The sequence below is a fragment of the Pteropus medius genome, unplaced genomic scaffold (assembly GCF_902729225.1).
Source record: "Pteropus medius unplaced genomic scaffold, Ma_sr-lr_union100, whole genome shotgun sequence".
Classification (NCBI taxonomy): domain Eukaryota; kingdom Metazoa; phylum Chordata; class Mammalia; order Chiroptera; family Pteropodidae; genus Pteropus; species Pteropus medius.
In genome coordinates, this window is record NW_024349798.1 from 304,283 (window position 1) to 316,470 (window position 12,188).

The 12,188-nt window shown below is 38.8% G+C and overlaps 1 protein-coding gene and 1 pseudogene across 8 annotated transcripts in view; both read right to left on the minus strand.

Annotated features, from left to right (window-relative positions):
• ITGAM (integrin subunit alpha M) overlaps positions 1–12,188 on the minus strand; it is a 61,831-nt gene that overhangs the window by 35,808 nt on the left and 13,835 nt on the right. For all 8 annotated transcript variants that reach the window (XM_039884412.1, XM_039884413.1, XM_039884406.1 and 5 more), the window contains 6 exons: positions 11,959–12,104; positions 10,983–11,136; positions 9,839–9,989; positions 9,160–9,233; positions 819–948; positions 406–548 (listed from right to left, as the gene is read on the minus strand). In XM_039884412.1, coding sequence (XP_039740346.1) covers positions 406–548; positions 819–948; positions 9,160–9,233; positions 9,839–9,989; positions 10,983–11,136; positions 11,959–12,104 — 798 coding nt within the window. The remainder of the gene's footprint in view (positions 1–405; positions 549–818; positions 949–9,159; positions 9,234–9,838; positions 9,990–10,982; positions 11,137–11,958; positions 12,105–12,188) is intronic.
• LOC120620671 (uncharacterized) lies at positions 5,967–6,080 on the minus strand (annotated as a pseudogene).

Consider the following 12,188-nt stretch of genomic DNA (forward strand, 5'->3'; position numbering starts at 1 on the left):
GTAATTGCTGGGGAAGTTTCAAGAGTAATGAGGAAGGAGCTAGTGTGCATAGGGAGAGGGGATACCTCAGGGAAACAGCTACTTATTAACAGATATAAAATTATTTCAATATTTTAATAACTAATATGGCTATACTGGTTATGTATTGTCAAATACCAGCTCTGTACACAGGTAGACTTATAGAGAGCTCTGCATAAATCAAGTGTTATTTATTGTTGTTAGAAAAGTGAGGATACAACATTCTCAAATGCAAAGCTGATCCTATGAGTCTCCAGCTCAAAACCCTCTAAAGGTTCCTTTATAAAGCACTGCTACCCATGGCACCTGGTGATGCCAGTCCTGGAATCTCTCAGGATCCAGGGTGCCTTTATTTGCACATTCATAATCCACATGATCTGCACTCACCTGGCTGCCCTTGATAAGAGTGTTGGTCTCCCAGGCACCAGCATTCTGTCTGAACATCATCACTAGACCAGTATGCTGATATCGAGGTGCTCCCAGAACCAGGGCTTGCACTTGGCCTCGCAAGATGACTTCGGTAGCATAACCTAAAGATGGTGATCCAAGAGAAACATTTTTCCTCACAGACTCTAACACTTCTAGCAGGCCTATCCCTTGAGAAGGGGCAGTCCCATGTTTGGTAGGTTGGAGTAACTGGACCCCACACTATATTCCCCTTTGCTAACATAATTAAATGAAATTTTGAAATGTCTTCTTTAAAGCTATCCCAAAATTCTATGAAAGATTCAATATCAACACTGGTTGAGTTATGCCACATCTTGACCCCTTCTTAGAGTACTCCTATTCCCTTCACTTACCCAAGTAAGCATCATTCATGTCTGAATCTACCCTGGTTGTGTTGATGAAGGTGATTTTATCCTCTGGCATATGAAGAAAGGCTCCACCAGCCCAGTCAAAGCTCCCCACAGCACCCAGCAAGGGACCATTCTGGGAAAGAGGATAGAACAGAATTGAGAAACTTACAGCTTCAATGTAATCCCAATCAAAATTCTAGTGGCATTTTTCACATAAATAAAGCAAACAATCCTAGAATTTGTATGGAAATACAAAACACCCCAAATAACTAAAGCAATTTTGAGAAAGATGAACAAATTTAGAGGCATTATACTTCTTGACTTCAAATTATATTGCAAAGTTATAGTAATCAAAATAGTATGATATTGGAAAAATAGTATAATACAGGCACATAAACCAATGGAACAGAATAGAGAGCCCAGAAATAAGCTTATAATATGATCAATTAATTTACAACAAAGGAGACAAGAATGTACAATGGGGAAAGGACAGTCCCTTCAACAAATAGTGCTGGGGAAACTGGAAAGCCATATGCAAAAGAATGAAACTGGACTACTATCCTACACCATACATAAAAATCAATCCAAAAGGGATTAAATATTTAAACATAAGACCTGAAATCATAAAACTCCAAGAAGAAAATATAGGCAGTAAGCTCCTTGACATTCATCAGTCTTAGTGATGATTTTGTTAGATTTGACACCAAAAGCAAAGGCAACAAAAGCAAAAATAAACAAGAGAACTACATCAAACTAAAAAACATGTGCACAACAAAAGAAATCATCAACAAATTGACAAGGCAACCTGTGAGTGACGTCAGAAACATAGTGGAGTGAGAGACTTCCCAGATCTCTTCCCTTGAGACAACGATAAGCTGAATATCTAAAACTCAACAACAACAACAAAAAAAAAAAAACATGAAAACTGCACACCAGCATGTCTGAGCATGGAATCTGCACATAAGAGCTACCACAGGTCAGAACCCCAGGCCTGAGGCAGTAGACTGGAGGAAACAAAGAAGTTGCCTCTCACAGCCAAAGCTCCCTGCAGGAGGAAGGGGTGGGTTCCCTGAACAACCCTGCCTGGAAGAGCTGTGAGCTCCATGCAGCCAGCAGCAGTGCCCAAGGATCAGAGTGAAAGCAGAGAAGTGGGGACAGCAAAGAAGCAAGTACAGCAGAGAAATAACAGTTGATTATTACCAGCTGGGTTGCAAAACATGAGGCTGAGCTGTAAGCCTATCCCCCAACCCAGAGGGAACCTGCCCCATATCCTCTGAGACTGATCACCATGGAGCCCCAAAGGAATCTGAGCAAACACTTCTGAAACTGTCGCTAACACTGACAGGGACTGACACTGAGGGTAGCAAGCATGATTAAATATCTATAAGAAAAAAAAGGCACTATTGAGACTTTATACAAAGCAGAGATCCAAGAGGCTTAGACCCCACCTACTGGAAACCAAAAGAAAAACGCCTTCTTTGCAACAGGCTAAAGAGAGATCTTTATATAATAAATCTTCTTTCTGGAAAAGATCTTTATATAATAAATCTTCTTTCTGGAAAAGATCTTTATATAATAAATCTTCTTTCTGGAAAAGATCTTTATATAATAAATCTTCTTTCTAGAATACACTTCCGTTAACGCCCAGGCAGAGAAATAGTCCATTAAACACCATGAACAACCAAGGTGACAAGGCATCTCAGAAAGAAAGAAAAAAATCTCCAGAAAAGAAGCTTACAAATATAGAAATATGCAACTTAAATGACAGAGAATTCAGGATGGTACTTCTGAAAAAAAAAATCTGAGATCCAAAACAATTCATATCAACAATTTCAGGAACTGAAAAAACAACTAAATCAGCAGAATGAGTACTTTAGCAAGGAGATTGAAAAGCTAAAAAAGAACCAAATAAAAATTTCAGGAGATGAAGAGCACACTGAAAGTGTCGAAAAATGAAAGAGCAAGCTTGGGAAATAGAGTCGACCAAATGGAGAAAAGGATCAGTGATATAGAAGACAGAAATCTAGAAATAAATCAGAAGAAAGAAGAGAGAAACTGAAGAATGAAAAACAGTGAAAGAGAAATACAAGAACTAGCTGATACCATCTGTGGGCACCAGGCCTGGCTGGCCTAAGGTCTGACTGTGATCCAAGGTCTGGCTGTTATCCAAGGCCGGCTGATCAAAGGTCTAGCTGTGATACAGGCCCAAGGCTAGGAATAGGACCCCAGATTTAAATAATGTGTACACATACTTCAGCTTATTGTATTACGCATGTGTGGCTGAATGCCACTATTGTACTCTGCTATGTGAGGAGCCATGCGGTCCCCTGGAGAGAAGAAGGGGAAAGCAGAAGGGGAGCACAAGAAAAGGGATCAGGAGAAGTATGCACAAGACTGTGTACCCCATGCAATAGACTGCACTCCCCAATAGAACTGCACTTCCCAACGGAAGTGCGCTCCACACAATAAAGTTGGTGCCTGCCGATTCAGCCTCAAATCTGCCTCTTGTGCATTCTTCCAACTGGGCTTCTCACCATGGAACCTTCCCTTCTCAATCAGCAATTCTGCTGACATTGACACTAGGTGTAGCCGCATATCCGTTCGGCCCTGACACCATCAGGAGAGGAAACAATAATAATGGGCATTCTCAAAGGGGAGGAAAAGGAGCAGGGATTAGAAAGCATTTTCGGACAAATAGTTGCCGAGAATTTCCCAAATCTAAGGAACAAGCTGGAGCTTAGAATTCAGGAAGTCAACAGAACACCCAATTATCTCAACCCAGAAAGGCCTTCGCCAAGACATATTGTATTAAAATTATCAAAAATCAGTGACAAAGAAAGAATTCTCAGGACAGCCAGGGAAAAGAGACAATAACCTATAAAAGAAAACCCATTCGGTATCATTGGATTTCTCAGCACATATCTTACAATCCAGAAGGAGTGGAATCGAATATTCAAACTATTAAATGAAAGGACTACAGCCAAGAATAATGTATCCAGCTAAGCTCTCCTTTAGATATGAAGGAGAAATTAAGACCTTTCCAGACATACAAAAATTGAGGGAATTCTCCACTACGAGGCCTGCCCTACAAGAAATACTGAAAGGGGTCAGCTCACCTAAAACAAAATTATCAAAAAAAAATACATAATTTATAAGGCGACTAACAAGCTAATAGAAGCAGAGGAGTGCAACCCTTACTAAGAATAGGGCATTATAAGCTTAAACAGTAAGAAGAGATTTTCTATAGCAAGATAGTAATGAACATTCAGTACACATAGGGACAAATTGAGACAACAATGACAGAAAAGGGGAGGATTCAAAGATCCAAATTTGCAAAGGGGAATGGAGATAAGGCACACACAGAAGAAAATAGATGACTATATGTAGCATAAAACAAGAAGGACCAGAAGGAAAACTCACAAAACCCAACCAAAATTAAAAAAAAAAAAAAAAACAGAACACAAGGACAAACAAGCAATGGAAACACTGAGCTACCAGAAAGCAAAAGATAAAATGGCTATAAGACCTCATAGTTCAATAATCACCCTAAATGTTAATAGATTGAACTCACCAGTAAAAAGGCACAGAGTTGCAGATTGGATCAAAAAACAAAACCCAACTATATGCTGCCTCCAGGAGACACATCTCAGCTCAAAAGACGAATATAGACTTAAAGTGAAACGGTGGAAAATACTATTTTGAGCAAATGGCATTCAGAGAAAAGTGCTAGTAGCAATACTAATATCAGAAGAACTAGACTTCAAAATAAAAAAATAAGGAAATATACTGAGGGATACTTCATAATGATAAAGGGAATCATGCACCAAGAAGACATAACACTTATTAATACTTATGTTCCCAATTAGGGAGCCCCAAAACATGTAAAGCAATTACTAACAGAACTAAAGGGAGAAACAGACCAAAACACTATCATAGTAGGAGACCTAAATACCCCACTATCTGATATGGACAGATCATCCAAACAGAAAATCAATAAGGAAATAACATCCTTAAAGAATACTTTAGTCCAACGGGACATAATTGACATTTACAGAGCCTTCCATCCCAAAACAGCTGCTTATACATTCTGCTCTAGTACACTTGGAACAATTGACCACATATAGCCTCAACAAATATAAGAGGACTGAAATCATACCAACCATATTCTCTGATCATAATGCTTTGAAACTGGAGATATACTGTAAAAAGAAGCAGGAAGAACCACAAATACATGGAGATTAAATAATACATTACTGAAGAATGACTGGGTCAGAGAAGAAATAAAAAGAGAGGTCAAGAGATACATAGAAACAAATGTTAATGATAGTACAACATATCAACAAAACTTTTGGGACACGGCAAAAGCAGCCATAAGAGGAAAGTTCATATCATTACGGGCCTATCTCCAAAAACAAGAACAGGCCCAAATAAACAACCTAACACTTCATCTTTAAAAAACTAGAAAAGAAAGAACAAATGAAGCCTAAAGTCAGCAGAAGGAAAGAAATAATCAAAATTAGAGCAGAAATAAATGAAATTGAAAACAAACAAACAAAAAAGATAGAAAAAATAAATGCAACAAAGAGCTGGTTCTTTGAGAAGGCTAATAAAATTGACAAACCCCTGGCTAGAATCACTCAAGAAAAAAAGAGAAAAGACACAAATAAACAAAATCAGGGATGAAGGAGGAGAAATTACAACAGACACTGCAGAAATACAAAGGATCATGCAAGAATACTATGAAAAAGTATACAACACCAAATTGAATAACCTAGAAGAAATGGACCAGTACTTAGAAAGATACAACCTTCCTAGACTGAATCAAGAAAAACTGGAAAATCTAAATAGACCGATCAGCAGTATGGAAATTGAAACATCGTCAAAACCTACCAAAAAGTAAAAGTTCAGAACCAGATGGCTTCACCAGTGAATTCTACCAAACGTTCAAACAAGATTTAATACCTAGTCTCCTCAAACACTTCCAAAAAATCAAAGAGCAGGGAATACTTCTCAAAACATTTTATGAGGTCAACATTACTCTGATACCAACACCTGGTAAAGGTAACAAAAAAAGAAAAAAAGAAAACTACAGACCAATATCTCTCATGAACACAGATGCTAGCGAACCGAAAACAGCAACATTTTTTTTCATGCCTACAGCACCTGGTCTTCCTAGGTGGTCTCCCATCCAAGTACTAAACAGGCCCGACCCTGCTTAGCTTCTGAGATCAGACAGGATTGGGCATGTTCAGGGTGGCTGTAGACAGCAACATATTAAAAAGATTATACACCACGATCAAGTGGGCTTCATCCCAAGCGCACAGGGATAGTTCAACATATGCAAATCGATTCATGTGATACACCACTTAAACAAATTAAAAAATAAGAATCAGATGATCACATCAATATATGCAGAAAAAGCCTTCAACAAGATATGGCACCCATTTATGATAAAAACACTTAACAAAATCGTTATAGAAGGAAAAAACCTTAATATAATAAAGGCCATATTTGACAAGCCCTCAATCAACATTATACTTATTGGTGAAAAACACTAAAAACCTTCCCTCTAAGATCAGGAACAAGGCAAGACTGTCCACTATTACCACTCTTTTTTCAATATAACATTGGAGGTCCTAGCGAGAGCAATCACACAAGAGATAGATATAAAAGGCATCCAATTAGGAAACAAAGAAGTCAAACTGTCACTATTTGCAGATGACATGATTCTCTATATAGAAAACCCTAAAAACTCCACAAGAACACTACTAGACACTAAGTAAATACTGCAAAGATTCTGGATACAAAATCAACATTCAAAAATCCATAGCATTCCTATTCTCTAATAATGAAGCATCAGAAAAAGAAGTGGAAAAAATAATTCCTTTTGCAATTGCAACAAAAAAAAATAGAATAAATCTAACGAAAAATGTGAAGGACCTTTATAACGAAAACTATAAGACTCTGTTAAAAGAAATCAAAGAAGATACAAAGAAATGGAAAGATACTCTGTGATCTTGGATTGGAAGAATCAACATAGTTAAAATGACCATATTACCTAAAGCATTATACAGATTTAATGCAGTCCCCATCAAAATCCCATTGGCATTTCTTAAAGAAATGGAACAAAAAATCATTGGACTTGTATGGAAGTACAAAAGACCCCCAATTGCCAAAGCCATCCTGAGGAAAAAGAACAAGACTAGAGGCATCACTCTGCCCGACTTCAAATTATACTACAAAGCGACAGTAATCAAAACGGCATGGTATTGGCAACAAAACAGACACACGAACACACGCAGTGGAACGTAATCAAGAGTCCAGAAGTAAACCCATATTTATATGGGCAAATAATTTTCGACAAAGAAGCCAAAAATATACAGTGGAGAAAGGAAAGCCTCTTCAATAGATAGTGCTGGGAAAACGGAAAGCCACCTGCAAAAGAATGAAACTAGACTGTTGTCTATCACCACACACCAAAGTTAACTCAGAATGGATTAAGGATCTGAATATAAGAACTGAAACAATAAAATGCATAGAAGAAAACAAACTCAAGGACTTTGGACTTAAAGAAGATTTTATGAATTTGGCCTCAAAGGCAAGGGGAGTAAAAGCTAAAATAAATGAATGAGACTACATCAAACTAAAAAGCTTCTGCTCAGCAAAAAAAAATCATCAACAAAGTAAAGAGAGGACCATCCAAATGGAAAAATATATTTGCAAGCAATGCCTCTGATAAGGGCCTAATATCCAAAATATACAAAGAACTCATAAAACTCAATAACAACAAAAAAAAAAAATCCAATGAAAAAATGGGCAGAGGTCCTGAACAGACACTTCTCCCTAGAACATACAAATGGCAAACAAATATATGAAAAGATGCTCATCATCGCTAGCTATTAGGGAAATGCAAATCAAAACCACAATGAGATACCATCTCACATCTATTAGAATAGCTGCAATCAACAAGACAAGTAATAACAAATGTTGGAGAGGATGCGGAGAAAAAGGAATTGTCATACACTGCTGGTAGGACTGCAAATTGGTACGGCCACTATGGAAAACAGTATGGAGATTCCTCAAAAAACTAAGAATTGACCTACCACATGATCCAGCAATCTCTCTACTGGGTATTTACCCCTGAAGACTTGAAAACCCATATCTAAAAAGATATTTGCACACCGATGTTTATAGCAGCACTATTCACAGTGGCCAGGACATGGAAGCAACCAAAGTGTCCTACGATAGATGATTGGCTAAAGAAGCTGTGGTACATATATACAATGGAATATTACTCAGCCATAAGAAGAGATGACACATGTCATATACAATGGAATATTACTCAGCCATAAGAAGAGATGACACATGTCATTTGCAGCAACATGGATGGACCTCGAGATAATCATACTAAGTGAAATAAGCCATACAGAAAAAGTTGAAAATCACATGCTATCACTTATATGTGGGATATAAACCTAAAAGCAACAAATGAACAGGACAAACAAACAGAGACTCATGGACATGGACTATAGACTAGTGGTTACCATAGGGTAGGGGTGGGGGGAAGTGGGGAAGTAGATGGGGTAAAGGGTGTCAAATATGTGGTGACAGAAAGAAATCTAACTATGGGAGGTGAACACCCAGTGTAAATATATATATGCCTTACTGTTAAAGTATACAGCTGAAACTTATTGGATTTCATTATCCAATGTCACCATAAAAAATTAATTAATTAAAAAATAGAATAAAAAAATAAGTGAATCCTGTCATTTGTGACAACATGAATACATGGATGTACCTGGAGGGCATTAGGCTTTGTGAAATAAGTCAGACAAAGAAAGACAAATATGATATGATCTCACTTATATAGAGAAGCTATGAAAAAAAACTTACAGATACAGTGAACAAATTGGTGATTGCCAAAGGAAAGGGGTAGTGAGTGAGTAAAATGAGTAAAGGTGGTCAAAAGGTATAAATTTTCAGTTATAAAATAAATAAATCCTGGAGATATAATGTATAGCATGGCGACTAGGTTAATAATACTGTACTCTATATTTGAAAGTTAATAAGAGAATCTTAAAAGTTCTCATCATAAAAAAATTTGTAACTATATGTGATAATATCAAATCATTATTTTGTACACCTGAACTAATATATCTTATGTCCATTATATCTCAATTTAAAAAGAAAAGAACAAGATTGACTAGAAAGGAAGAAAGGACCACTGCTGCCCATCAAAGAGGTGCCTCCAAAAAAAATACCCATCACAAAGAAAAGCCCCCAAACCCTTAGGCTTCTTCTCTGCCTTCTTACCATCCTCACAATTTAACAAACAACCACTTACGGAGGTTATGGAAGCACTGAAGCCTTCCTGAGACATCTCATACTCAAAGGAGCTGGTACTTCCTATCTGAGTACCTGGAAAGAGGAGAACTTTTTACATTAAAGAAGGCAGAAGAGCCTAGAACAGGGACTGGAAATTCAAATGTTGTGGGCCAGACAGAAGGAGGCTCAAATGAGAGCTATCTTGAACTAGAAAGCATATACCTCTTTTAAAGAGATGGTGGCTCTTTGGCTCCAGCCACTTTTTGCCAAATTAAAATGTGGTCCTCAAGGTTTATAATCTTCCAACTTTTCAAGAGAAGCCATAAATCCAGATTGTATATGAACCTTCTTCAAATTTTAAATTCTTGTATTCAACAAACTTTTATTGACCACCATCTATATACCAGGCTCTATTTTAGGCACTGGTGAAACAGCAAGGAACCAAACAGACAAATGTTGGCAACATATCCAAATTTGGGGGGAAATACTGCATGGGCTTTGGCTCCCCTACTCTCCAATTTTTCAGCCTATGGCCAAGAATTGCAAAATTAGAGATAAAAGCCTAGGTCCTTCTACTTCAAATGAACTGATCAAGTAAAACCAGAGTTGCAGAAATTCTAGTTTCTAGAAAGGCATAGTTGTTTTGGGTTGAGGGGCTGCCTCTGGGGCTGCTCCAGGAATACAGAACCTTAGCTCACCCTCAATGGCAAAGATCTTCTCCTGAAGCTGGTTCTGAATGGTCTTTAGAGCTTCAAAGTTATTCACCCGGAACACGTGATCACGAGGCGGCTTGGATGCAATGGTACTAAGCTCTTGGCGGGATCTCTCACTATTGAAGGCAACTCCCACCTGTTAGCAAGAACAGACGCCAAATCAGACATTGTCTGGCAGTAGCAGTCTCATCCAGCAAAGAAAATTCTGCAGAAAAAAATATCTGAAACAATATTTATCACATGAGGAAATACACCAGAAGGCCACTGAAACAGGGTTGCCAAGTATAGTAGAGCAAGTAGTACTGTGCAGGGCAATCTGTCAAGAGAGCAAATGGGAGATGAAATCTAGCCTTTGGTCCATTTGCTGTGCCATGCCTCCTGGTGTAGGGCTGACCTCTCCAGGGTAGGGGAGCCTTTTCTTTTCATATGAAGGTGTTTCTTACTGCCAAGTCATGCACCTTTTCACACAGATACTGTGGTAGTTTGATTACACTGATGATTCCACCCTTTACCCATTCCTGTATCTAAGCCATTTCCCCAATACTTTGCTGTGCCCTCCTATTCTTGGCAGAGTAATCTGCCCTTCTCTTTGCCTCTGGGTTCAGCCACGTGTCTTGCATGTTGATAAATATGATGAAAACAGAGGCTTGAAAAGGTGCTTACAACATTTCTACTTGCTCTTTTGTTCCTCTGCCTTTACCATGAGGACATGCCCAAACTAGTCCACTGGGGGATGAGGTACAGAGCAGAAAAGCCAAGTTTTCCCTGTTGCTCCTGCTATCCCAGTCCAGCAGACAGACATAGCTGGCAACTCTCAAAATGAAGAGAGCCCAGCCAAGATCAACAGAGCTGCCAACCAACCTGCCACTGATTGCAGATGCATGAGTGAGCATAGTAAAAACAGAAAAATTGCCATACATAAATTGTCAATTATTTTTTTAACCACTACATTTTGGGTTAGTTTGTTACCCAGCATTATTTTGACAATAGTTAACTGATACATGCACATATGGGCTAGCAATGACAGTTACATCATTTTGATTTCATTGATATCTGCTAATAGAAGGAAGGGTATAGCCAAGCAAAAAGGCTCCACAGAAGCATTAAGCGAGAGAGCCACATTTCCTACCCCAATGACGTAGCGAATGACACCCTCTCTGTCTGCCTCAGGGATGACATCCTTGTACTCTAAGGGATCACCATACTTTACTCCATCTGTGATGACAACTAGGATCTTACGGGCATTCTCCCGGGCTCCGTTCCTGCTGTTAAACACTTCTCTTCTGTCCAGGGAAGATGAGGGAAAAGTCAAATGCAAGCAGACAGACATACTCTTAATGAATGCTAGGGAGGGAATGTCAGCAGTCACAAATGCAGATGCAGCTGGGCTTTGTCTAAGAAAGGCTTGGCCTCCCCTGGGATGTACAATGAGATTTGGCTCCCTAAGGACCTGAAAAGGCAGGAGAAGAGGGGAGAAGAGCAGAAAGAAAAGAAGTCTTTGCTGCCTTTATATACTTTTACATAGGTTGATTTTTTAACTAAGCATTATTCCTTTTAAATTAAAAAAATGGTTTTTCTTTAAATAAGCTTAATTTGGTCCTCATCAAAGCTCTCCTGGTTTGACACAACAGCTCTCTAGCTCATCTTTCTGTACATTTGTCCCGACCCCACCCTTGCCTCTACATACATACACACACACACATACACACACACACACACACACACACACACACACACACACACACACACACACACACATCAGAGTGAACTTTCCAAAACAAGATAGGGTGACATCTCCCCACTGCTTAAAACTTTCATTGGATCTCCAATGGTTTTTGTGTTGCCTTTAGTGATCTGGCCTCAACTGATCTTTCTAGCATCCCTCTAACCTTCCTCTCACTTCTCCCCTCTACTCCCACCTTTACTCACAACTTTTGTCATGAACACACCATGAACAGTTCCTCCTCCACACCTTTACTCATGCTGTTCCTTCAACCAGAAATATCCTTCATTCTATCCTTGTTTGAATGACTACCCCATCCTTTAAAACCCGGCTAAGAATATCACCTCCTTCTTCAATCCTAAGCAAAGAGGGAAGAGCTTACATTACTTTCAGGATTCCTGTGGCAGTGTGTGTCTCCCCATACAGCTGCTTTATTGGTCTCACCAGCAGTCTCGGGTTAGGTTTATCCTTGAAATCTTTGAAGGTGAAATGAATCTGGAAGTCTTCAGAGTACTGCATCAAAGAGAACTGGGAACGAGCGCCTAGAATTACAATGGAGAAAGTGCCCCCCTCCTCCCCCTTAGCCATCTCCCAGAAAGCTCTACATAAATT